General features: G+C 40.4%; 1 protein-coding gene across 5 annotated transcripts in view; it reads left to right on the top strand.

Moving 5' to 3' along the window:
* Nucleotides 1-27895, top strand: part of PLCH2 (phospholipase C eta 2) — a 1017756-nt gene that overhangs the window by 987571 nt on the left and 2290 nt on the right. For 2 of the 5 annotated variants that reach the window (XM_082273764.1, XM_082273765.1), the window contains exons 20-21: nt 3980-4039; nt 19433-19772. In XM_082273764.1, coding sequence (XP_082129890.1) covers nt 3980-4039; nt 19433-19772 — 400 coding nt within the window. Of the gene's footprint in view, nt 1-3979; nt 4040-19432; nt 20496-22192; nt 22222-27895 lie in introns of all 5 variants that reach the window. The other 3 variants (XM_082273766.1, XM_082273767.1, XM_082273768.1) reach the window with 3 other exon arrangements.

The raw sequence follows: 27895 nt of genomic DNA, 5'->3' as shown, positions 1-27895 counted from the left end.
TCTTCTCTACAGCCGTTCTAAGTCCAGAATTGAATTTAAAAAGTTTGACTGAGCTTTTAGAAAGCAGGTCAGGTAGCTGAAGTTACACTTGGCAGAGCTTAGTGACAGCTGATTGGTGTCAGGAAAACTTGTCAGAAGTGACTGGTGTAGATAAGAGGGAGGAGGCAGCAGAGAGTAATGACCCTACCTGCTCTGGACTAAGACAAGTACACATTATAGAAGGATATGCTTTGTTCATATTTTATGTCAGGGGTTTTCAACCAATTTAAGATATTATTTTAGGTGTTATGGTAAGTAAAAGGCTAAGTAGGGGAGGGTTGAATGTTAGAAGGGGTTTCAGTGTAAGTGATAGTGTAGAGCTTTGTAGAAGTTAGGGAAGCGTCAAGATTTGCACTTTTTCTCACAGAGAAATGCCTGAACAATCTGGTGCCCAAAATGAATGTACACTTCACATGTATGAAGTGACCTACAACACTGTACACCATAAGAACCATTTTTGTGAAACTGCAGGTCATAAAACTCTACACCTTCATATACAGTATTTCACTCAATAAAGCAAACTAACCTTCTCCTGTATGAAAAGATTATTATTTCAACTATGATAATTTATGAGTGTAATTTCATGTTAAGTAGACAAGGATTTCTATGTCTCTGTAGGGTGTAATATAATGAGTTCATAATAAGGTTCATAGGTCGGGCCATGCTGAGTTGTTTAATGGCCCACATTGATGAATACAGCAAGAGACCATGAATTGTATTGTTCATGCCGTTGTGGTGGCGTGATATGCTTTGACTGTTTGCAGTGTAAGTGAATTGTTTTGTACAGCTGTCATGTCATAGTTGTATAGACTCGAAGAGAACCATATTATGGTCATGTCTGGTGGTCAGGTTATGTTGATGGCGTGACTGTTTAGAGTGTTAAGGAATTAGGGAATTATAATATGGTTATTGACCGGTAGTAAAGTTGGAAGTTGTAGTGTTCTATGCCTGTACAGAGTGTAATAGAATTGCATTATTATCATGTTTACTAACCAGGCTCATATCCCCCTCATACATGGTCTCTCTGAAATCTGTATCCCTTATTCCCTTTATTTTTTCAAGCAGCAAACAATTGCCCATAAAAACCTTCACCGCCTTAATCCTTCCATTTTCTACTCTGCAACTGAGCACCTTCATGACAAAATCACATCCCTGTCCTGCCCTGACCTGGCCACTTCTGTCTACAACAGTTCACTCTCATCCACACTGGATTCACTTACCCCTCTCACTACAGGAAGTATCAGGCCCAGACCATTACAGCCTTGGCAGACTGAAGACACCAGAAATCCTAACGTATAACTAGAGGGAAGAGGGGTTAGAACACTTGTCAGTTTTTTTTTTTTTGCTTTCTGTGCCCCCGTTAAGGAGATCCACCCTCTCTATTTGTCCTTTTTACCATTATCATTGAAAATGAAAAAAAAATTCCACATTTTGGGATCTCCCCAGGAAAGTAATAGGGGACACTATTTCTTGTGACCTGGAGTCCCCAAGGAATTCCTTTAATTTGCAGGGATTTCCTGACACTTCTTGATTTGCAATGAAACGGGAAGTGAAGGGAAATCTCCACAATGAGACACAGATGGCAAAAAAAAAAAAAAAAATCTGACAGGTAAAAACACTTTATCCAAAATGAAAAAAAAAAAAAAGACCTAGTTGTGCACTGGAGCAATTGTGGCGTAAAACCAAATCCAGCAAGCATTCACCCTTTATAAATCTGCCTTCTTAAAATACAATTCCTCCCTCCATGCTGTTATCCAGTCCTCAATATCTCTTCTCTACTTTTAACTCTCTAATCTTCACCTCCACCCAGTAACTCACTCACTGCTCACGAGATTGCCAATCACTTCAAAAACAAGATTAATGCGAATTCGCAGGGGCATCTCCTCTACACAGATATCTAGCCCACTAAACTTTTCTCTTTTGACCTTGCTACTACCAAAGAGGTTGCTAAAGTTTTCTCAGAAGCCCACCTTACCACCCGTTCACTGAATCCATTCCATCACAACTGCTATGGCCACCCTATTTTTCTATCCTATGCTCCCTCACTCACATTTTCCATCTTTCCCTCCCTATTGGTACCTTCCCCTCCCCTCTAAAACATGCGCTGATCACCCCCATACCTAAAAAGCCCTCAATGGACCCCACCAGCCTGAATGACTTAAGATCCATCTCCTTGCTCCCATTTATCTTTAAACTTTTAGAATGCTTAGTCTACAACTGTCTAAGCTCCTACCTCACTGACAACAACCTTCTTGACCCCTTAGTCTGGATTTCGCTTACTATACTCCACTGAAACTGCCCTACTAAAACTCACTAATGATTTACTAACTGCTGTAATCCTGGACTCTGATCTGTCCTTTCTGTCCTAAATCCAATCACTGTCCAAATCTTGTAGACTTTACCTCCATAACATCTCAAAAATACTCCCCCTTTTTAACCATTGAAACTACTAAGCAATTTATTCACTCCCTTGTTATCTCTTGCCTTAACTATTGTACTGCCTCCTCATAGGCCTACCTTTTCTCAGGCTATTCCCTTTTCAGTCTGTCATAATTGCTGCTGCCAGACTCCTCCACCTTCCCAATCGTTCAGTGTCTCCGCCACCCCTCTCTGCCAACCCCTCCTCTGGCTTCCCATTTTCAACAAATAAAATTCAAAACATTACCAATAACCTACAAAGCCATTTACAACTTGCATTGAGCCTCATCACTAATCTTGCCTCAAAATATTACCCAGACCGTCCTCTCCACGCCTCCTATGGCTGGCCATATACTATACAATTTTCTTGTTCAACTTTCCTTTAGATTTACCAAACCCATGTAATGTAAGGTCAAACCTAAACACTTTCAACTTGCAATCAGGCAGGCCGGCCCTTGCACTATATAGTTTAAGGTAAATCTAAAGGAAATTGAATAAGAAAATTGTATAGTTTATGGCCAGCCTAAGACCTCCTGCTCTCTAGCTCCCTTGTCTCCTTCTCCGATGCTGGTCTCTAGGACTTCTCCAAAGCCTCTGCCATCCTCTGGAACTCCCTGCCCCAATCTGTCCAGCTATCTCCTACTCTATCCACTTTTAGGGGATCCCTGAAAACTCATCTCTTCAGGGAAGCCTATCTCGCCTTCAGCTAATAACCAAATCTTTTATTTCTCCAAACCGTTCATCCCACACAGTTATTACCTTTTGTTCCACCAGCTCCTCCTTATTAGATTGTAAGCTCCCAGGAGCAGGGCCCTCCTAACCCTCTGGTATTGAATTGTATTGTGGCTGTATTGTCTCCCTTTATATTGTAAAGCGTTGCGCAAACTGTAAGGACTATGTAAATCATGTATAATAAAATGTTAATCGGTATTCTATTCTGTCTACTAAGACTTACTCAACTCTTTATTTGTTCTACTTATATTGGGGAGGGGGTTAATTATCAGATGCTAGCAATGCTCTCTGGAGATTATAGTCCTACATGAATGTATCCTTTAAGAAATTTCCAATAAAATAGAAATTCTCCAACTACAGACTTTTCTTAGTGTGCCTTTAAGCAACCTTAACCGCTCACAATAATAAATGTTTTGGTGTCTCAGCTTTATCCTAATTTCTTTTTTCTAGCTTGTGTTTTATTTCTTTTTGTTTAAGTTGCTGCAGTCCATTCTGTTCAAGCAGTAAAATGTTATCCAGAAATGTGCATATGTCAAATATTCTGCTTTTCTGTTTGAATGCAGTGCAAACAAATCGTCTTATGAGTAGAACCCAAGCCCCCAACCCTTTATCTCTGCCAAGCTGTCTCTTTGAACAAGCTTTCTGTTGTGTCTTACTGTATGTGGTCTGTCTAACCTGCATAATGTTTCACTGTTTGTTCTCTTATTCAGTCTAGCTGTGAAGTTCTTCTCTTCACTTTTAATGTTGTTTCTTTCTGATTTACCTTTACTCTGTCTGTTTGTGATTTCAGTGGACTTCTCTGTGTCAAAAATCTACTTTTAGAAGCAGAAACTATTTAGGAGCCATGAAGGTACCCCCCTCATGTCACAGGAAGGTGTAGTGAGTGACAGACACTCACACATTCTGCATGTTTTCCGACAACTCATAAGCATCATTGTTTCCTTCTGACACATTTAAACAATCAGTTCATTTTATGGATTGTCCTACTACTAATAGGCCATCCACAACCTTTAGAAGACCATTTATGAAGCTGATCCAGGGTGAAAAATAAACCAATTTGTGTATCAGAGACTTCCCTCTTTCAATTGTCCTTTTTAATGTGTTATCAGTTTGTTTGTTTTTTTGTTTTTTGTCCTTTATCGTGGTTTGCAAGTTTACATTTTTGTTAGTATAGCTTCTTTTGTTCTTTGTTTTCCATCGCATTGGTCATTAATTGCATTAATATAGCACAGACACTATATGTGGAGCTTTACAGAGAGTATTGTGGACTTCACTCTTGTCCTTAAACCAGTGGGCATACAATATACACTGCTCAAAAAAATTAAAGGAACACTTTGAAAACACATCAGATCTCAATGGGGAAAAATATCATGCTGGATATCTATACTAATATGGACTTGGTAATGTGTTAGAAACAAAAGGATGCCACATTGTGTGATGAAAATGAAAATGATTAACCTACAGAGGGCTGAATTGAAAGGCATCCCGAAAATCAAAGTGAACAAATGATGTAGCAGGCTAGACCATTTTGCTGAAATTTCATTGCAGCAACTCAAAATGGTTCTCAGTATTTTGTATGGCCCCACATGCTTGTATGCATGTCTGACAACGTCGGAGCATGCTCTTACTGAGATGACAGATGGTGTCCTGGGGTATTTCCTCCCAGATTTGGATCAGGGCATCACTGATCTCCTGAACAGATTTGAGGTGCAACCTGGTGGCATCGGATGGACCAAAACATAATGTCCCAGAGGTTTTCTATTGGATTTAGGTCAGGCGAGCCTGGGGCCATTTAGTGGTATAAATTGCTTCATCCTCCAGGAACTGGCTGCATACTCTCATCACATGAGGCCGGGCATTGTTGTGCACCAGGAGGAACCCAGGACCCACTGCACCAGCATAGGGTCTGACAATGGGTCCAAAGATTTCATCCTGATACCCAGTGACAGTCAGGGTGCCATTATCTAGCCTGTAGAGGTCTGTGTGTCCCTCCATGGATATGCCTCTCCAGACCATCACTGATCCACCACCAAACCGGTCATGCTGAACAATGTTACAGCACCAAGTTGGGCATGAATGCATTTTAGTTGTTCCCTTAGTTGGACATGAATACTTTTTCAGTACTGGTATGGATTAGGCACAGTTGGTAAAAGTGTTTGTCAGTGAAGTCCCACCTTCAGTGAGCTTTTATTATACCTAAAAACTAATTTTGCAGATTCAAAAAAACAACACACAATCTAACATCAACCTGTTAAAGGAGGAGTGTGATGATTTTGGGCAGATCTGTTGTACCGGTTTAGAAAGTTTATACACTTTTTTAAAATATTTATTTTTTAGATTTGTTTAAACTCTGTATTTGACAGTTGAATAAAGGAGTATCCATGATTCTGTTTGTAGAAATGGTATATTCCATCCAAAGGTAAAACGTTACATGCATTTTTAAAATTGTTTTTTGCGCCGAAAATTTTAGTAAAGAAATTCAGAGCACTAAGTTGGACATGAATGCTTTTTATTTGTCCACTTATTTGGACATAAATATATTTTAAGCCCCAGTATGGATGAGCATTATATAAAGGAGTAGAATATGGTACAGGCAGCATAACGTTCTCCAGATGCTTTCACGTCTGTCACATGTGCTCAGGGTGACCCTGCTCTCATCTGTGAAAAGCACAGAGTGCCAGTGGCAGACCTGCCAATTCTGGTGTTCAATGGCAAATGCCAATCAAGCTCCACCATGCCGGGCAGTGAGAACAGGGCCCACTAGAGGACGTCGGGCCCTCAGGCCACTCTCATGAAGTCTCTTTCTGATTGGTCAGAGACATTCACACCAGTGGCCTGCTGAAGGTCATTTTGTAGGACTCTGGCAGTGCACATCCTGTTCCTTCTTGCAGATAGGAGTAGATACCGATCCTGCTGAGTTAAGGACCTTCGACAGCCCTGTCCAGCTCTTCTAGAGTAACTGCCAGTCTCCTGGAATATCCTCCATGCTCTTAAGACTGTGCTGTGAGACACAGCAAACCTTCTGGTAATGGCACGTATTAATGTGCCATCCTGGAGGAGTTGGACTGCTTATGCAATCTCTATAGGGTCCAGGTATCGCCTCATGCTACCAGTAGTGACACTAACCCTAGCCAAATGCAAAACTAGTGAAAAACAGTCAGAAAAGATGAGTAGGGGAAAAAAATGTCAGTGGCCTCCACCTGTAAAACTATTTCTGTTTTGGAGGTTGTCTCATTGTTGCCCATCTAGTGCACCAGTTAATTTAATTAACACCAAAGCAGTTGAAACTTATTCACAACCCTCAATGCTACTTACCTGACCAGATCAATTTCCCAGGAGTGTAATTGACTTGATGCTATATTAAGAAGTGTTCCTTTAATTTTTCTAAGCTGTGTAGTTCTCCTACCATTAACATGCATAAAATTTAGTAATAATCAATGTTAGAGAAAGAGCTGATATGTGTTTTAATTGTGAGCAGAAATTGAAGTAGCTAAAGGAAAGTCCTTCAAACATGGGATTTGTTACCAATGCATTTAAAGCGGAGTTCCAGCCTAACCGCACACTCACCTGTCCCACGGTCCAGCGATGCGCCGTCTTCTCCCTCTCTGCTCCGTGGCGCCGGCATCACTGATGTGGGCACCCGGCTGTGACAGTTTGCGGCTTCACAGCCGGGTACTCACTGCGCATGCGCGAGTTGCGCTATGCGTCGTGATTGGCCGGCAATCTTCTGGGAACTCTGACATGTCCCAGAAGATTGCAGGGAGGGAGGGAGAGAGGAGAACTTCCGCTCAGGGCGCCGCGGCGCTCCGAGCGGAAGTGGGAGCGGGTACATGTCAAAACTAGGTACCCGCTCCCCCCCCCCCCCCCCAAAAAAAATGACATGCCAAATGTGGCATGTCAGGGGGTTAGGACTATTTAAAGCGGAAGTTCAACTTTTGGGTGGAACCACTTTTGGGTCTTAGATTTTGGGGTGGGGGACAAGGGTTAGAAACCTCTGCCAAGAAGCTGGCCTTCTCCCCTTGACCTGGTTACAACCCACACAGTATTTTGAGTTGTCTATAGAACAGAAATAGAGGGGAAATATTCCAATTGGGACGCTGTTTCCAGTTTATCGGATAAGGTTTCCCTCACTTTAGAGAATTTTTCTACGTTTGTTTTCGGGAGCAGTACAGCTACATTTGTTTCAATCCCACTCTCACCTGTCACAATCTCAGCTGCGTGGTCTAATCTGCACCACACAGCCTCTTGTCAAAATGCTCTCCATGCAGCCTGAACATTCAGTCTCCACCACTATATAGACTGTCCATTGGGGATTGGGCTCAGTTCTACTTTAATATGATTAAGCAATGTATTTGTATGTAAGTTCATTTTAACACTAAACACTTTTAAGGAAATACGGTAGATCAAAGTTGTTTAAAATAATTAACTGTAGCTTTCCAGGCTTACTGGGAAGGTTTGATTATTGGACTTAAGAATAGGTTGGGATAAGGGGAAATCAGTGCAGTGTAATGTATTTTCTGTGTAATTACCTTTTCGTACATTTCTACTCAACTATGATCTTAACTTTTCTAGCTTTCGGGTCCTGATAACTCCGGGGTTTAGCATATATCCGTTTAAAACAGGGGTGTTTGCTACCAGGATCCCTTTTTAAAAACGGAACATTACAGCCAAAGTTAAAACGTCACATTCGTTTTTGACATTGATTTCTGCACCTGAAATTTTAGTACAGAAATTTACAGCACCAAGTTGGACATGAATGCATTTTAGTTGTTCACTTAGTTGGACATGAATACTTTTTCAGTACTGGTATGGATTAGGCACAGATGCTAAACCTTCAGTGAGCATTTATCATACCTAAAAACTATTTTTGCAGATTCAAAAAACACACAATCTAACACCTACCTGTTAAAGGAGGAGTGTGATGACTTTTGGTCAGATCTATTGTACCTGTTAAGAAAGTTTATACACTTTTTTTAAATATTTTTTTATAATTGTTTTAACTCTGTATTTGACAATTCTGTTTGCAGAAATTGTACATTCCATCCAAAGGTAAAATATTACATTTGTTTTTAAAATTGATTTCTGCACCTAAAATTTTAGTAGAGAAATTCAGAACACTAAGTTGGAAATGAATGCATTTTAGTTGTCCACTTATTTGGACATAAATATATTTTAAGCCCCAGTATGGACAAGCATTAAATAAAGGAGTATCCATGACTTTTTGCAGAGCCTCCTTGGCTTTCAAATAAAAATGCATGGTACTACCTGCATGCTTGTTGTCTGTGTATAACTGGCTAATGTAGGTGGTTCCAATCACTGATGGAAGAGAGAGTGGCCCTGCATAGTCCTTCTGCTGTGTTTGTACTTGGATCTCCTCTGAGTTTCAGAAATGTATAAATAAAGACAAAAATCTAGCCCTGAACAGAAAATGTATAAAAAAAAAAAAAAAACTCTATGGGGCCCATTTGTAAATGTTTAACGTAGGGCAAATGGGGCCCTGAAGCCCATGCTGCCTGAACATTGGGGGCCGCCCTGCGCCCATTGATGCCACTTTCTGTGGAGCAACCAGATACATTGCAGCAGTAGTAGTCCACATAGAGCAGAGGAGGGGGCGGGGCTGGAAGCACCATTGACTCTCAGACCCCACCCCATGCAGTCTGTTTTGTCGGGAGAAGGCCACGACTGCAGGTGCAGCTAGGTAATGGGTTCACAGTGGGAGTAGCAGTGCTAAGATTCCCACGGCACGGATCGGATGTGCAGTTAGTTGGCTGGCAGGTAGGTCCTTCTCCCTAATTCAGTGTCCCAATAAACTGTCTGTCTGTGGATTGTCTGATGAGGCTGCACTGATGGACACTGATAGGCTGCATTTATGAGGCTGTATTGATGAGCTCAGATGAGGCTGCACTGATGAGCACCAATGAAGCGGCACTGATGGGCACCGATGAGGCTGCACTGATGGACACCAATAGGCTGCACTGATGGGCACTGGTAGGCTGCACTGATGGACACTGAGGCTGCACTGATGAGGCTGAACTAATGAGAGTGCACTAATGGCTACTGATGGGGCTGCACTGATTGGGCACTAATGAGGCTGCAGTGATGATGCTGCATTGATGAGCACTGATTAGGCTGCACTGATGGACACCAATGAGGCTGCACTGATGGACACTGATAAAGCTGCATTGATAAGCACTGAGGAGGCTACACTGATGGCCACTAATGAGGCTGCACTGATGAGTCTACACCAATAAGTATACACTGATGGGGACTGCTGGGGCTCTACAGATGAGACTGCACTGTTAGGATTGCACTGATGGACACTGGTGAGGCTGGACTGATAGGGCTGCAGTGCTAAGATGGCATTGATGAGCACTGATAGGACTGAGGAAAGGAAATGACGATAACTGACATTTGCTTACATGTGATCAGCTGTGACGCTGCTGATCACACTGTAAAGGGCCAACGTCGTGTCTACTGGACGCAGCTCACCACTGATCATCGTGATGCATGCCAAGAATAGGGGGGAAGTCATATGATGTCTTCCGAGAACGAGTGTGCTCCTGCCTGCCTGTCATTGTACCATAGGCCGGGCAGGAACCAGTTAAATGTTGCTGTTTGCAACAGGTCAAAATGTGGGAGCATCCAAATGGCATGCAAAATATTCCTATCTATTGTCATGTGGATGTCCAAGCCTCGTTTTATCCTATAGCTTAAAGTGGCTGTAAAGGGTGAAGATTTTTTACCTTCATGCATTCTATGTAAGTACTTGTAAGCAGTAACTCCAGGTCATACTTAAACTGTGCTAAACAGTTGCCATCACAATAATGTTTTGGTTGCTAAGCAAAAAAAAAAAATGCCGTGGCTTACTGTAGACACATATAATATATACACTGCTCAAAAAAATAAACAAGGAACACTTTTTAATCGGAGTACAGCAACAAGTAAATTTAACTCCTGGGATATTGATCTGGTCAGTTAAGTAGCAGAGGGCTTTTTTAATTAGTTTCAGCTGCTTTGGTGCTAATGAAATTAACATGAGGTGCACTAGATGGGCAACAATGAAACAACCTCCAAAATAGGAATGGTTTTACAGGTGGAGGCCACTGACATTTTTTTTCCCTACTCACCTTTTTGACTGTTTTCACTAGTTTTGCATTTGGCTAGGGTTAGTGTCACTACTGGTAGCATGAGGAGATACCTGGACCCTATAGAGGTTGCACAGGCAGCCCAAATCCTCCAGGAGGGCACATCAATACGTGCCATTGCTAGAAGGTTTACTGAGTCTCCCAACACAGTCTCAGGACCATGGAGGAGATTCCAGGAGACAGGCAGTTACTCTAGGAGAGCTTGACAGGGCCGTAGAAGGTACTTAACCCATCAGCAGGTCTGGTATCTGCTCACTTGTGCAAGGAGGAACAGGATGAGCACTGCCAGAGCCCTACAAAATGACCCCCAGCAGGCCACTGGTGTCAATATCTCTGACCAAACACTCAGAAACAGACTCCATGAGGGTGGCCTGAGGGCCCAATGTCCTCTAGTGCTCACTGCCTGGCACTATGGAGTTTGATTGGCATTTGCCATTGACCACCAAAATTGGCATGTCTGCCACTGGCGCCTTGTGCTTTTAACAGATGGGAGCAAGTTCACCCTGAGTACATGGGACATACGTGAAAGGGTCTGGAAAAGGCGTGGAAAATGTTATGCTGCCTGTAACATCGTTCAGCATGACCGATTTGGTGGTGGGTCAGTGATAGTCTGGGAAGGCACATTAATGGAGGGACGCACAGACCTCTACAGGCTAGACCATGGCCCCCTGACTGCCATTAGATATCGAGATAAAATCCTTGAACCCATTGTCCGACGCTGAGCTGGTGCAGTGAGTACTGGGTTCCTCCTGGTGCACAACAATGCCCGGCCTCGTGGTGAGAGTATGCAGACAGTTCCTGGAGGATGACAGAATTGATACCATCGAATAACCACACTCGCCTGACCTAAATCAAATATCTCTGGGACATTATGTTTCGGTCCATCCAACACCGCCAGGTTGCACCTCAGTCTGTTCAGGAGCTCAGTGATGCCCTGGTCCAGATCTGGGAGGAAATGTCTAAGGACACCATCCGTCATCCCATTAGGAGCATGCTCTAATGTTGTCAGGTATGCATACAAGCATGTACACGCATGTGGGGGCCATACAAACTACTAAGTACTATTTTGAGTTGCTGCCATGACATTTCAGCAAAATTGACTAGCCTGCTGCATCATTTTTTCACTTTGATTTTCGGGGGTGTCTTTGAATTCAGCTCTCTGTAAGTTGATCATTTTCATTTCCATCAAACGATGTGACATTCTTTCCTTCCTAAAACATTACCCAGTCCATTTCAGTATAGATATCCAGCAGTATATTTCTCCCTGTTGAGATCTGTGTTTTCAAAGTGTTCCTTTAATTTTTTTTTAGATATATAGCACATATTTACACACCATATATAAAACTAAACTTGCAAGATGCCATTTCTTACTAGCAAGTTAGGATTAACGAAATTTTTTTATTAGGTCTTTTAAAATCAACATTGTTTTTTGTCCAAGTAATTTGTTTTTCTCTGTTTTTTCATTGTTGTCCTCTAAATCCCTAAATGTAGCAATGCTAATTTCTTCGTCAATCTGTTATGGTCACCTGACCAAAAATTTTCTTAAAATCCTCTGTGGTTTCCATTTTATTAAAAATCAAGGCATGTAAACGTGTCAGTCTATTTGAAATGAGCCATTCTGGATCGCCTTCTAAATGGTTCTTGGTTTTCCTTTAACAAAGTAATATTGCATTTGATCTGGGTTGCCAATTAATGTCTAACTGAATACTTTTCTTTTAGATTTTTTTGTTTGTTTTATTATAATTGCACATAGGAAATGCACTGTTAACAGCAGCACTTCATCGTCATACTCAATAACCCACAAATTCATATCATAGGTGAAACGTTTCTTTCACAGTGCTGTGTGAATGCATCCGATGTGTTGTTTCTTTGTTCAAGAATGTTTGCATTCGAGTTAATCTGTATACTTGCCAACTTCTACATTCCGCTGATAATTTGGTTTGCATTGTTTTATGTATCTTTTTATAGATCTGTGTTGTCAAATTATATAGCCTGCAAATTCCCAGGAGGCTCCCCCTTCATACATTTTTCATTGTAAAAATTCAAACAAAGCTATTTAGAGCGTTGATGGTGTTAGGTCCCAGAAGAGCAATTAATTGGCATGCAGCTTGCTGATTTGAATGTATTTCACAGTTCATTTAACAGAGTGACCCATTAGAAACCTCCTGAAAGAAGGCTATTCCAAAAAAAAAAAAAAAAATCCATGTCACAAACTTTTGGGGCAAGGATAATCCTGGAGCCTGAACACTCAAGTCATTTCTGTGGGAAATACAATATTTTAAGACAAGGCACCGATTTATATTTCCCAATGCTTGTACGGGTTCTAGAAGTATTCCATTCTGCTGTTTCTCTTGTTACTATGCAACCATTTCACATCTGTTATAGACAGCAGTGCTTAATGTTCTGAAAAGCAGCAAGTTACATCTTAAGGTGTGTGGACTGAAATCTGGCCTGTCGTAGCTCACTGTTTTTGTAGGTTCAGGGTTGGGTGGTCATCCTTATCCTGGCTGACATGGAATACAGGAGGAAGTTCAGACTTTTTTTCAGATTTCACTGGCTGCATGCTTTATTCAGACCAGTGACTCACTAAGTACTGTAGCCAGGTTTAGGAGGACAGCCTTGGAACTTGTATCTTAAAAAGCAAGGCAAGAGCATCAGCTTCCACTGGAGTTAATTAGCATTTTATAAAGTGCATTGAGGACGAAATGATAGGTTTTATTTATTAACGAATAAAATGGAACTAAAACAAATACAATACAATATGCATGTCTCACATTTCATGTACAAATGTACTGTATATAGAGAAACATACATTGTATTTAAGTTAAGTTTGTACCCCACATATATTGGTACCTATAGCATCATGCAAATAAAACAGAGCATTACCTGTAGAGTGTGGGCAGTTTATAGTAGTTAGGGGACTTTAGAATGAGCATTAATGGGGTCTAAAGCTTGTCAGGGACATTTTCACTTAGGGGTGTACTCACTTTTGTTGGCAGCAGTTTAGACATTAATGGCTGTGTGTTGAGTCATTTTGAGGGGACAGCAAATTTGCACTGTTATACAAGCTGTACACTCACTACTTTACATTGTAGCAAAGTGTCATTTCTTCAGTGTTGTCACATGAAGAGATAGAATAAAATATTTACAAAAATGTAAAGGGTGTACTCACTTTGGTGAGATACTGTATTCGAGATCCAGCAGGCCAAGAGGGAATTAGGGAAGTATGGGGAAAGTATGTGTCAATGGGGAAGAAGGGTGGGCTTTTAAGAGAACCTGTTATTTTGCCTGAATGAGCAGGTTCACGTTATATGGTTGTACAGGAAATTGAACAAAGACAGGAAATGCATTCTGTTTCTAAATTAAATTGAGTGCCATGTCTAATATTATTGGTTTCAAGCAACTGGTAAGATAGGCTATGGCTTTTAGTTTTTGGCATCTTCAGGTCCTCAGACTATCACTGGCTGCATACATTCCAAAGCAAAGAAAGCAGCTGCCTTTGGCCAAATTTGGCAAACATGGCCTGTTTTCAATTCCTGTATGTACAGTACCACATCAACCATATGTCGTATTCTGTAAGTATGACCTTTGTTATCTGTATGGAGAGTGTTTATCAACCATCTAAACATTTATCTTGCTAGCAGCAATCTGGATACCTCAGTAAAACTAGAACATCTAGTTATTTTTTAATTTAACATTTTTTAAATATTTACTGTGTTTAACTTTTGTACGTTCCTCACAGAATTCATACCTGCAAGGCTGACGTCCTGCCCTTATCTTTCTTTATTGTGCCTTTCCACACTCAAAACTGACCTAAATACAATGACCCTGCGTATTGGGATCATCTCAGCATTACTATGATGGTCAAGAGATACACACACTTTTTTTTTGATACTGTCTTTGTTGCCAGTAGGAGCCAGTCATATTATCTTTATTATTACACTTCCATTCATCCATTTCAAGCAGGAATATTGAGGGCAAAAACCATAGTTATTTCTTTTTATACACTGATACATAGGGTTTTTATATTGCAACTTCAGTTAAAAAAAAATAGCAATAAGGCAATAATAGACTACCTCCCCAACAAATAACATGAGTGCCTTGGTAATAAAAGAAGTGCTCACTCGGCCTGCCTCAATAAAAGTGAACAACCCCAAGCGCTTTAGGACAACCCAACTGCCAATCCCCGTGCTGCTACCTAAAATATAAATATATAAAAACGGCGACAAAGCAATATGTAAAAACATACAAATGTGACCAGTAGCGCAAAAAGTAGTAATGACCTCACACTACCACAAGGATAAATAGTCCTTCTATTCAACAGTAACACATGAGATCACTTAGGTAGACAAACAGCTATAAAAAGTCCATCATAACAGAATGTCCATCCATAAAAGTGCATCCACACATGTGAATCTTGATGGTATGTAGATTTAATCAGTGGATGTAACGGGTCATCTCTTGACACCACCACCGTGAAAGCAAGGGGGAGTAGTTCACACTCACCGAAAGTAATGGCTTAGCCACTCTCGTGGATAAGCGAAAACACCAAATGTCAGCAATTGTCCACCATAGATAATCACAAAACCTTGTCAGGATGAGGGAGGATCAGTGTACTCCGTACCATGTGGGAAAAACAAAGCACAAAGCCCCACTAGTGCAATATTGTTTAAGCACTTTATTATTGCATCCACTTAAACAAAAGAAAGCCACTCACATTTTAACATAATCATAACAGGATATAAAATCCCATGGAGGATATACTGCACCGTTTGGGGACATTTCCCAGGCTCCACGCCGTGGTCCGTGCTCCTTCCGGGTCTGTTATCACTCCTAGCAGTATTACTGTGTGATAGGTAGGTTGGTTGACGCCGACAGGTCACGCCTCGACTAGTTTCGTCTTACCGACTTAATCATAGGGGGCTTGTGAGTGTGAGTGGCTTTCTTTTGTTTAAGTGGATGCAATAATAAAGTGTTTAAACAATATTGCACTCGTGGGGCTTTGTGCTTTGTGCTTTGTTTTTCCCACATGGTACGGAGTACACTGATCCTCCCTCATCCTGACGAGGTTTTGGGATTATCTATGGTGGACAATTGCTGACATTTGGTGTTTTCGCTTATCCATGAGAGTGGCTAAGCCATTACTGTCGGTGAGTGTGACCTACTCCCCCTTGCTTTCACGGTGGTGGTGATAAGAGGTGACCCGTTACATCCACTGATTAAATCTACATCCCATCAAGATTCACATGTGTGGATGGACATTCTGTTGTTATGATGGACTTTTTATAGCTGTTTGTCTACCTAAGTGATCTCATGTGTTACTGTTGAATAGAAGGACTATTTATCCTTGTGGTAGTGTGAGGTCATTACTACTTTTTGCGCTACTGGTCACATTTGTACGTTTTTACATATTTCTTTGTCGTCGTTTTTATATATGAGTGCCTTGGTGTCAGTGCCTGGGTGCTTGGTGTTCATAGCCAATAGCATTACTGCTTTCACACATGGTTTTAGCTTGTGCCTTCATCCCAAAGACCCAGGTCTGCTACACACTGGGCATTATTCTGCATGAGCCAGCATGAAGAAGAACTTATGCCCAGCCCAAAACTACTGATAGCATCGGTAAACACTGGGCTATGTTTATGCGACCGGGTTGCCTTTTTAGTTCTCCTGTGTTTTTGGAAGAAGGCCTCTGTCGTTTCCTAAAATTCTAAAGAATTAGTATGTCTTTCTGTGCTATCAGGTAGAGGGCAGTGATGTCACAAGGCATCACAAGCAATCAGATATTAGTTTTTATTGAGTTAGTATAGGCAACCAATTAAAATCTGAGGTCTGAAAAACAGAATAAACATAAAATTTTATGTCCGATTGCTGTTATTCACAACACCTTTAAGACTTTGACTTCACATTGCCAAATAATTGCAATTGTGGTTGTTAATAAGTTATTAGAAAAGCTAATGGAAACCAAACAAATCTTATTCTACACCCATCTATAGCTGATGCAAATAGGAAAGATGATTAGTTACTTTGATTTTCGCATGTATTTGCCTTATGAAATAAGCTTTAATGTCTTCCCTGTTCCGTATGTTCCAGCTCCTTTGCCCCTCATTTTCAGTTTCCATAAATGTCTCCCCAATATGTCTTAATTTAGATAGCTGCTCTATACTGCACGCTGCCGGAATGAATGATGATGATGATATACCTTATTTCTTCATTATTATACAAAGGGAATCAATGGCAATATTAAGCCTAGAGAAACCAGGCACAGCAAAATGTTACTATTAATAATTCATGAGGCATTGAGGACATATATTTTTTATAGGCAAAAAGATGTCGGGGGTCGTAAAATGCTTTTCGGCAGATTGTGCCGCTGAAGTTGGCAAGTATACATGGAATGCTGTGACAATGCCAGCATAACATTCTTCATGATCTTGGTTCACTAAGGAGAATGTAATGATTATGTCTCATGATCTGCACTCATAAACTCACTTACAGTACAACTTGTGATCTGCTGATGTCTTGCTTCAGCCAACGACAGTCTAACCAGCTCTGTGTTCTAAGAATTCTTAAGCTTATATGCGTGCTTGACACAATTTGCACTGTATCTATATTCTGCCATTGTTGTGCTGTTGGTTTCTGTGTTAATTGTGCTTTTTCTGTTTAGATTAATATATGTCATGGGATTGAAATGTGATGAGGAAACAACTAAACCCTTGTAATCCTTCAAGAGCAACTGTTTTTTTTTCTTTTTTTTTTTTTTTAACTCATTGACCTTTTTATTATATCTATGGATAGCAAACAGCTTTTAAAATAACATCTTACCTCTGGCTTTTTAGTCCCCCTAACTTGAAAGCTCTCATCACAGATCCATTGGATTGCGTTGTTTCTGGTCAGCCTGTCTGTGTCTATACAGTAGGTATGGACTAAGAATGAGGATTGTTACTGTTCCACTTACCTCAATGTCTTCTATGGCAGGAATCATAAATGTTAATTTCTGTGCTGCACTGTTCTCATGTATGCACTGCAGATCACAAACTGTTAGAAGCTGATAGCTCCTGAACAGGTTCTCATTAGAAGTGGGTACATGTCTCCAGAACAAGGAAGCCATCGGAAACCCTTGCAGATGTACACTCTGCTTTAACTGTTGACTATTTGAAAATACATGGGATAATGTATGGTCAGGTCTTGGCTTTACTTGTACAGGGGCTGCATGTTTATAGTAATTTGGGCTCTCTAGTGGTCACATGAGTTCAGTGCTGCAAAGAAATCCTCATTTTTGGATGCCGGTATTGAAAATATATACCAAACAGGTATTCAGAACATGTCTTCTTTTCTTCTTGGTCTTTGACTGCAGTTACAATGCAGAAATAATATAAATACTATAATGTTTTCAGTGTTTGGATCTACAATGGCAGCTTTCAATAGTTTGTTAAAAAGGCAGAGGTAAAAGCATAGATAAAAAAAATAACGTTTTTGAATTGGCTATCCTTAATTAATACTGAAAGTTGTGAATTTAAATAAATTATTTATTTTGAAACTATTTCCAGGTGTATACGTTTCTAGTGCACATTAGGGGAAATAAAGATTGTAAATGGTTGCTATAGGCAATATTTCATTTATCCCTGGATATTAAGACATTTTGTACATACTTCAAATGTGTATGATGGCAGGCAGCAAAAATTCAGGAGGGAAAGGCTTTTAATCCATTTTGAGGAGAGGTTACAATGTGGCTGCATGGCCTGTTACACTACATACATCTCTGCTTTATAGTAACTTCAAGCCAAAGATGTTTGGGGCAAATAAATAAAAGCCCAACTCCAGACAAAATATGACCACCCCTCCCCCTCCATCATGCATGGTTTTTTTTTCCCCTTACCTTGTTAAGGTACTGTATATTCATCTAAATATACCTTCTGAGTTCTTCACTGGAGCCACTTCCAGGTGCAGGGACTGCCACTTCACTCCTTGCAGATGTGCCCACATTGGCTGGTCCCTGGCAGACCCCTTACCCTGCTATTACTCTTCTACTGGATCTTAAGAATATCCGGCCACTGAACAGCCAATAGGAAGTGTCCACGTCACATAGGAAAGTGACATGGACACTCGAAAGAGGACCACTCCTTATGTACACTGAAGAAAAGACTCTGGGATGGAGAATCACATAACTGTGGTTTTAGGTAAGTAAATTAGGTATTTCGTTTTTTTTTTTTTTTATGCCAGCCATTAGTTTAAGGCAGTGGGAGGAGGGTTATTGTTTTAACGTTTAAAATGTCTAAACTGTAACTTTAGGCTAATAATATATTTAAAAGGTTCTTGTTATAATTTCTAGTTATAATTAGAATTCATGATTGGAGCCTCACTTCCTATTGCCCCCAAATAATTTGTTAGGTGCCAGTTCTTTTTAGATGACCTAACTGTTGGTTCCTAAGCATTTGCAACTACAAGTTTTGTCACCTCTCTAGAAAAGAAGCCTGCCCTTTTCTACTTACTGGATGATTACAGTTTGTCTTCCTATCTTTAACCTACTTATACACTAGGCATGTTCCTTTGGGTTCTCCTGGAACTTTTGTAATGCAGACAGCCTAAATCCTTAAGCCTAAACCCTAAGAAATTACACAACATGAACAAACAATACACATTTTGTTGATAAGCTTTGATATACCTCTTCCAGAAGACTATAATAGTTGACTAGCTATGATACACCACCTTGTCTATAATATTTTAGACTTCAATGCGCTTGCTCATTCAGTAAGTTTTTAGGAGCTTTGTGGACCTTGGACATAGTTTGCCGTCTAGGAAAAATACACTAAATAAAAAAAATTGTTAAAACAGAAAAACACTGTGGACAAAATTTGATTTGCTTTCTTTACATAATTTTATAGTTTTAATGTCATATCATAAACATATTGTATTATTTGGTGTCACCTTTTTCTTATAGCTGTGCAATGTGTTTTTGTTTTTTATAATTTTGGTTCCAGTTTTATTTGTTGACCAAAAATGTTCACCTACATGTGGCGGAAACATGAACATCCTCATGCTCATTTCATGTTGTGCAAGCAATTCCTAATTATTTTTTTTTCCTCTGGCTGCTTTTCATTCAGGTCAAACAGGCCGTGGGATTAAAAGGACTGTTTCTGAGAAATCCAAAGCAAGCATCTCTGGACAGTCATGCTGCTGGGCAGCTTCATCGGAAACATTCCATTAGTAGTCACATATTGAGAAGAACCGCCAGTGCTCCAACTAAAGGCCAGCAAAAACACAAAAAGGGCTTTCCAGAAATTGCCATTGATTCCAAAGACAACAGCTCAGAAGGGGCTAGCGAAGATAGAGAGACGGATGATTCCTCTATGCCCCGCTTTGATAAAGAGGCTGAAAGTACTTCTCCGATTCTACCATCTAGGGACGGTACTCCCACGGAAATGCACAGCAAGGGTTTGAAAGGTAAGAGTTGTAGCTCTGGTAAAAGCAAAGGCCATGTTCGTATCTCTAGGGGAACGACATTCAGCGAATCATTTCGGAGATCTGAAAGAGTCCCCCATCATGACAGCCCTTCTCATAAAATGGGTGTGTTCGCACGTTGCTCAATGAATGGTTCAGGTAGGATCGGAATGGCCACCAACTGTATGAAATGCATGATTGGCTCTAAAGAGAGCCCAGATCTAGACTGTAAGTGGAATGATAATACAGGCACCAAGCCTATTATACATGACATTAAAGCTCGAGAACATTATAGCAATGTGCAAGAAGAAAGGTTAGAATTGAAATATTATGGTATTACAGATCAGCCAAGGCGGCAACAGACAGACTTATTATCCCTCAGTGACCATGGGAATGCCAATGATCCACCCCGAAACTCACAGTCTATTGTTATTCCGGGAAAGAAAAATGGAGACTCTAAATGTGCTGGGATAAAAAGTAATCCTAGACAGAGATGGCAATGCCAAACAGGTGGCAGGTATGGAAGTACTGTAAATTTGGTACCTGTTGGCAGTGGTTCAGTTTCCTCTAGCTCCAGCAGCCTAGAGAGTATTGGAAGTCCTGAACAGTCTATGGGCTGGCATGAAAATTCTCGAAGGCAAATGGGCACCCTTCAAAGGGAAATGAATGCCTTGTTCGTCCAAAAGTTGGAGGAAATTCGAAGTAAATCCCCTATATTCTTTACTGGTAAGATACATATTGTGTCCCGCTATAACCTTTGTAGAACATCAGTCACAACATAGAATTCTCTTAGTTTCCTCATTCAGTGTTGTGGTTTTAGTCTGCAGACATTAGTTCCATGAGTCTAGTCACAACATTGTTGTAATGTACATTTTCGATGTCTTTGCTGTTTGTGTGTATGTTGCTTATATGTCACGTGATGTTCTTTTTCCAGTTAGAGTATTTAATTTATTTGAATACAGTAACTATTCTAGGTTTATATAACCCAGTATCAATAAAATTAAATGGGTAATTTGATGAAAGATTGCCTTATACTCATGTTTCGCATCTAACTGTACAAAAAAGTGGCAACCACCCCAACCCATAACCGACCCAGCAGCAAGGTGCACATGGAAGGACAATGCACAGCACAAACAGACAAAAGACCTCCCAACACACCCACCAGCTAGCCTGCAAAACAACCAAACCGGCCACCGGCCCAACAGTCCGAGCAAAAAACAGGGCTCCAACCACAAACACCTGCAAATACATGCACAAGCCACAGCGCCTATGCCCATGGGACCCCCCCACACACACACACACACTGCACCCCAAACTCCAAATCTCAAGAGCCCTCACAGAAGGAGCATACACAAGGGTTGATCAGGGGCAAGGATACCCGAAGGAGTCATTCCCCCCCCCCCCCCCCCAAAGGCACAGGGACACACGCGAGGCCCAGCAAGAGCACAATGGCAGCGAGAGCACTCGGTACGCCCCTGCACCCAATCCACCCAACTTCACAAAAAAGTGGCAACTACCCCAACCCCACACACGCGGAAGGGCAATTCACACCGCAAGTAGACAAAAGACCTCCCAGCACACCCACCAGCCAGCCCGCAAAACAACCAATCCAGGCCCCACCCAACAGTCCACTCCAAAACAGAGGGCTCTGTTTGCACACATCTAAGCAAGCCACAGCCCATATGACAAAGGACCCCTACATACACTGCGGTTCCAACTTCCAACTCCAAACCCCTAGAGTCTCCACAATAGGAGCACACACAAGAATGGCTAGACTAAGGCATGTATGCTTTAAACATTAGTCATTAATGGGGTGCCAGTAGACACTGAGGACAGATGGATCTATAAGTTATCTAACTCCCCTCTGGCACCTACCTGGTTTTGCCAGTACTTTCCTAAAAAAAAAAGTCCGCTTGGATTGACCTGCTATAGTTTCATGTGCAACTCTCTTGGTAGGCAGAAGCAGTGCATGAGTGACTAGGAGCTTCCGTCCCTTCTTCTTAGACATTTTTAAACAAACAGGAAAGTTACAGTAAGCACTTCTAACACTTTTTTCACCACTTGGAGAGGCCCTAAAAACCCGATCCTCCATTAAAAATCATATGCTAGATCAGGGGCAAGATCAAGTCTTTTAAGTCCATGTGCCTATCAAAGAAAAACAAATAACATCCATAGGATGAAATTAGTTACTATTGGTTACAATGCCTTTTTTGCACAGTTTTTACCAGTTTTTGTATGCATCCCTCTTTCTGATTTTACTCTTAAACTTACAAATACTCTGGCTGGAGGACATTACTCTGTGATGTAGCAGTAACTGTTTGTTGTATGGACTATATGTTCAAATTAAAGTTCCTGGATTCCTTTCCTCACTAACTACTGTCATGTGTTCTGCCTTTTCACTTGTATTTTCCTCAACTCTCTAGTAAAAGACTGAAAGGACAAGCCAGATAAGGTAACAAACTGTTACTGGGTTACAAGCCATGTGTAATATGGCCTTTTGTGTGATGTTTAGCCAATACCTCTTAAATATCTAAATAACCAGGAAAAAATAAACTTCAACATGAAGATCAAAAATCAGCAAGACATTAATATTTCAATATCTATAATCCAGGACATCTTTGAAGTGAACCTGGTCACCGATTTTAAACCTTGAAAGAGCTGACAACACTAGGTGCCAGCTATTACTTCTATTGGTTAGAAAACCTTTCAGTTCTGTTGTACTTTGATTGGGGTCCTTACTTCTGGTCTAGGTTCCACTTGCTTTCTAATACTGTACTCTGTCCAATAAGACTGTCCTTTAAAGAGACCTTTGTGACCTGGCTTATTCAAGGCAAAGTTACAGTGCATGAGCAAAGTCCACCCCAACCATTGTATTCTCGCCTCTCCAGCACTCCTCTGACTTGCCTTCCTATGTCATAACTGCTACTAAATTATCCAATGTTGTCTGATGTCTGCGCTTTGGGGAAGCAGTGAAATTACCTCCTCCGTTATGTGATATTGCTTGGCTCTAGTACACACTGCATCATGGGAGGAGGTCACATGGCCAGCCTGCCTAGGAGCATCATTTATTTTGCAGTGGTGGCTATAATTAAAAGTGCAGTGGGGTGGGGGGGGGGCTGTAGAGGTGAGTAAAAGATAGTGGGGGATTGGCTTGGAAGTAGGACAAGGCTAAGGCCCTGAAGTCAGGGAAGTCAGACCCCTAGTAACAGATGGAACTAAATAAAGAGGCCCCACAAAAGAGGCTTTTCTGGGTACTAAAGCCAATAGCAGACAAGAAATGTTGTTTTAAATGTTTAAAATGGGGATGGGTATGTTTTAGGTTTTAGCAAAGATTAAACCAATGTATGGCGCCTATTATGAAACATAAAACCAAAAGTAAAAACAAAACGTAGCTGCCCCTTTAAATGGAATAGATCCACTTGTGACATGAAAGTGATAAAAGTGTGCCACTTGCATACAATTCTTTTGTAGCATATACATACAATAGTTAAAAAGTGAATGAATCTTAACAGTCCCGTGAGACATAATTCCCAGTACCAAAAGAGTACGGTCACTTCGGGGTCGTGTGTGACCTCACTCTTGGGTCCCATGTGACATCATTTCCGGGCTGAGAATCTCGAGAGAGAGGCTTGGAACGCACACTGGCTCTGTGGTAGACCCAGCTAAGCCATTCCTTCCCATACAAGCTGTACTTACTGGTGGGTTTACAGGCACCAATACATGTGAGCGTAACCATTAACTTTTATAGTACCAACCAATTTTAATAAATACTGCACTATGAAACTTACATTTTATCTCTCGTCTGGTCATCTTATGTATGATTCACATAAAAAAATCGGAGGAACATACTGGAGCCTCATCTCAGGGGGATCCCAGCCTCTGAGGGCAAAAGAGTGATTTTTTAACTACCTGTAAAAAGGGGTCAAACACCTCAAAGTGTATATCAGTACTTTGAGCACAAGCGGTGAACGGACTGGAAAAAAGCATTGGAAGATATTTTTTTAGTGCTGGGAATTGTATCACACTGGACTGTTTGATTCATTCACTTTTTTACTATTGTATAACTTTGTTACAAAACAATTGTGTGCAAGCCCCACACTTTTATCACTTTCTTACTTTAGGTTTTACCTTTCTTTATCCAAATTCTACCTTCATATTGTTGTATGCTATATATTGGCTATATATTGGCAGACCCTTCTCCTTTTTACACTAAGACAATGCCAACAGAATAAATGTCATGGATAATAGTTTCCATCAGCATTTTGGATGCGCTGTTAAAGCAGAACTCTAGTCAAAAATAACAAGATAAAAACGAATAGCACATTAGAAGAGAAAATCTGAAAACCGGCTTTTGCTGTAATATTCAACTTCAGTCCAGAAATTTCCCCTGCCCCCAGATATGCTCAGTCTGATGGCCATCATCCTAAAGCCCAGGTTGTCCTGGACCTGCCTCAGCCAATGACTAGACAGTGAAAGGGAAAACAACACAGTGATGAGCTAATCTATCACTCTGCTCTCTCTTCCTCTCAGCATGCTTCTTGTCAGCACATGAATTGATTGTCTCATGTACAGGGATTGTAAGAGGCTGATGCCAGGGCATATTCAGATACCATTTGCAATTAAAAATAAGTTTAACAACTTGCAGACCAGCCACTGTACTTATACTGCGGTAGGTCGGCTCTGTCTTTTGTGGGACAGCTAGTGGGGGCACGCGGGCGCACGCATCAATTGGCCACATGGGGAACCAATAAGCGCGTCCACTGGGCACCCGCGATTGCTCCCCGTGGAGACAGACTGGCGGTCTGCCGATGTAAACACGGCAGACCTCTGTTCTGTCAGTAATTAACACAGGGATCCTGGGTTCCTCCTATTTAGGAACACAGGTTTCTGTGTTCATCTAGCAAGCACATCCCCACACAGTTAGAAAGCACCCCCTAGGGACACGTTTAACCCTTTGATCGCACCTGGCGTTAACCCCCTTCCCTGCCAGTGTCATTAGTATAGTAACAGTGCATATTTTTAGTACTAATTACTGTAGTAATGTCACTGGTCCCCCAAAAGTGTAAAAAAATGTCAGTTAAGTGTCCGATCTGTCCACCGCAATGTCACTGTCCCGCTAAAAATTGCTTATACTAGTAAAAAATAAATAAAAAAATTATAATGACATAAATCTTTCCCCTAGTTTGTAAACATGATAACTTTTGCGCAAACCAATCAATATACACTTATTGTTTTTTTTTTTTTTTTACCAAAAATATGTATAGAATACATATTGGCCTAAAATGATAAAAGAATTTGATTTTGACGTTTTTTATTTTTTAATTGGGAATGTTTTATAGCGGAAAGTAAAAAATATTGTTTTTTTTTTTTTTTTTTTTTTTCAGAATTGTTGCTCTTTTTTTGTTTATAGCGCAAAAAATAAAAATCTCAGAGGTGATCAAATACCACCAAAAGAAAGCTCTATTTGTGGGGGAAAAGAGAACTTCAATTTTATTTGGCAATTGCGTCGCATGACCACGCAATTGTCAGTTAAAATAACATAGTGCCATATCGCGAAAAATGGCCTGGTCATTAAGAGGGTAAAACTTTCCGGTCCAGAAGTGGTTAATAATGTATTAATGATTACATAATGTCATTTAGTCCCGGTTCACACTACCGCGACTTGTCAGGCAACTTGGCCGCCTGACAAGTTGCGGTCCATTCAGTGCTATGGGAACCGTTCTAATAGTAGCGACTCAAGTCGCTCCGACTTAGAAAATAGTTCCTGCATTACTTTTGACCGAATTTAAAGCGACTTGCATTGACTTCCATTATGTGAAGTCCGTGCAAGTCGCCCCCAAAGTCGGATCGCCATAGTGTGAACCGACACTAAATGTAGCCGTTTATGTATATATATTAAAGCTGGAGTTTAGCTTTAATTTTTGTGGCTAAAAGTGCATTTATCAATTATTGTAGACCTTATAATTTTGAGAAGTTTAGTATTTCTCTCACAAAAGATTGAATGTTTATCAGCAATGATAAAGAATGGCATAATGTAAGTTACATTATCAGGAGAGACAAGCAAAACAATTCCCTACGATATATCTTATAGCATGAAATTGAATGGTTAGTAAAAAAAAGCCAAGTGAATGTTGAATGCTATTATCAAAGTTTCAAAAGCTTGACATTTTCAAGATACTAGTAGAACTCAAATATTGGAACAATTTTAGTTTTAGATAACCAATATGTAGATACATAAGAGGTATTGCCTAAGGTTGACTTCTCCAGCTGGCCACACGTATTCCTCTCTGATTGTACAATCAAATTTACCAACTACTCGGTAATGTAGAGGGTCTAGCTGAGTGATTTTATGAATGGAGTGCTTCAAAAGACCCTCACACCGTTTTTCATACATTTAAATGAGCTTGTTAAGAGATTGTACTGCCAGATTGTAACGTGTCTGACCAGCTCCAGTCTGTTTTTCCAAATAAACCCTGCTAACAAATTTTGTCTTAAAATGATACATGCATGGAGAACGTGTGGCCTGTTTTTGCATGTTGTGTGTTCAGTGAAGTAGCATGTGCTTGTTTATCCAGATTGATTAGAGTAGACCTTAATATGGACAGAGACCATTCATGATGCATGGTAAAAATGTATATACTATCTATTGTCAGACAGCATGGTCACTTTATACTACAGTCCTTTACAGCACCATAGCACTGAAACTTACAAGAAATGTTATCAGTTTCAATAATGAACTTCAGAGCTTAATGAATAAAGGTTGGTTATAATACAATTGTAGGGTAAACAACACCCAGATTTTCTTAGCCAACGGGATGTAACATCTTCGCCAGTATAAGAGTTTAGTTTCATAGAAGTTCATTTATTGCATATGTTTAAGTTGATTTTTCAACACAGTAGGGTTGATTTACTAAATTAGCCTCAGTTTTATAGGGAGATCTTCCCTTGGCTTAGTGAAGGAGGAGAAATCATGTTGACTTCCAGCATCCAGTCACGCAGCAAAACTACTTTTTTTTTTTTTCTTGCATGCATTTGGATATTAATTGCAAAGTGAACTTTCATTGCATTATCTCAGCTAAATTTTTTGTTGCAAAGTGAAAATGTCCTTCAAAATGAACAGCCTGTTTGCTTTTTTGTAAATGTAAATGAATGGCAGGACTGAACAAGCTCTGTCAGCACTGTCCATTATCCATCCAGTGTTTAGTTTCAACTCTGCACGTGTTATAATTTATGGTTTACATCAGTGGTCTGTTTCAACATTGACTCTGAAAGCTGATGTCTACTGCCAGATATGAACCATGTGTGGTGAGCCATCTAAGATCCTTTCAGTCTACAGTAAATTAGGCTTAGTTAAAATGTGCAATACCAGTTTTAATTAATAATGTAATGTGCACATAGGGCCCCTTCTTCAAGGCAATTTAGTGACACTGTCGTCTTGAGAAAGGGACCCTGTGTGGCCCCAAAACATTGTAAAATCAATGTTTCGGGGCCACACAGGGTCCCTGTTTCAAGAAGACATAGTAAACATGACTGAAACAAAAAGGTTCAATGGGCCAACCTGGAATTTAGAAGAGTGACTCCTATCATTAGTTGACTATACAGACTTCACTATTCTATATGTAGACTTCACTATTCTATATGTGGAAATATCTAATAGATATTTGATGTTGTCAGAATGCATTATTCCTAATACACAGTGTTTTTACCCAATAATTTACAGTGGGATTCCATCCATGTATTTCTTTTTTTCTGCTTGAAATAGAGTGGAGAAGGGTTAGATCCTTAATTGTATTGCTTTGTGTCTCCAGTGGAAAAATGTCCCTAACTCTCTGTCCATGTGGCACACAGAGTTACCCTCCCTTTTTCTGGGGTGCCTTTCTTTATAAAAAAAAAAAGGTTAAAAATTATATGTCTTTCCACATTCACAAATGAGATAAGGAAAACATACCAAAAACAATCAGTTACACCATAATCCACTCGGTGTCCTATAGGGTTGGGGTAACACTTTGCCACCAAAATGATATTTGTTGCATTTAATATATAAAAGTATACAGTTTTAAAAACATAATGTCGTTTTTAGGTTCATGGATGTTAACTGATATTATTTTTTTTTTGTTTTTTTGCTT

This window comes from Pelophylax lessonae (assembly GCF_965119305.1).
Source record: "Pelophylax lessonae genome assembly, chromosome: 12".
In the NCBI taxonomy this organism is placed as follows: Eukaryota; Metazoa; Chordata; class Amphibia; order Anura; family Ranidae; genus Pelophylax; species Pelophylax lessonae.
This window is presented reverse-complemented; position numbering and strand designations above follow the sequence as displayed.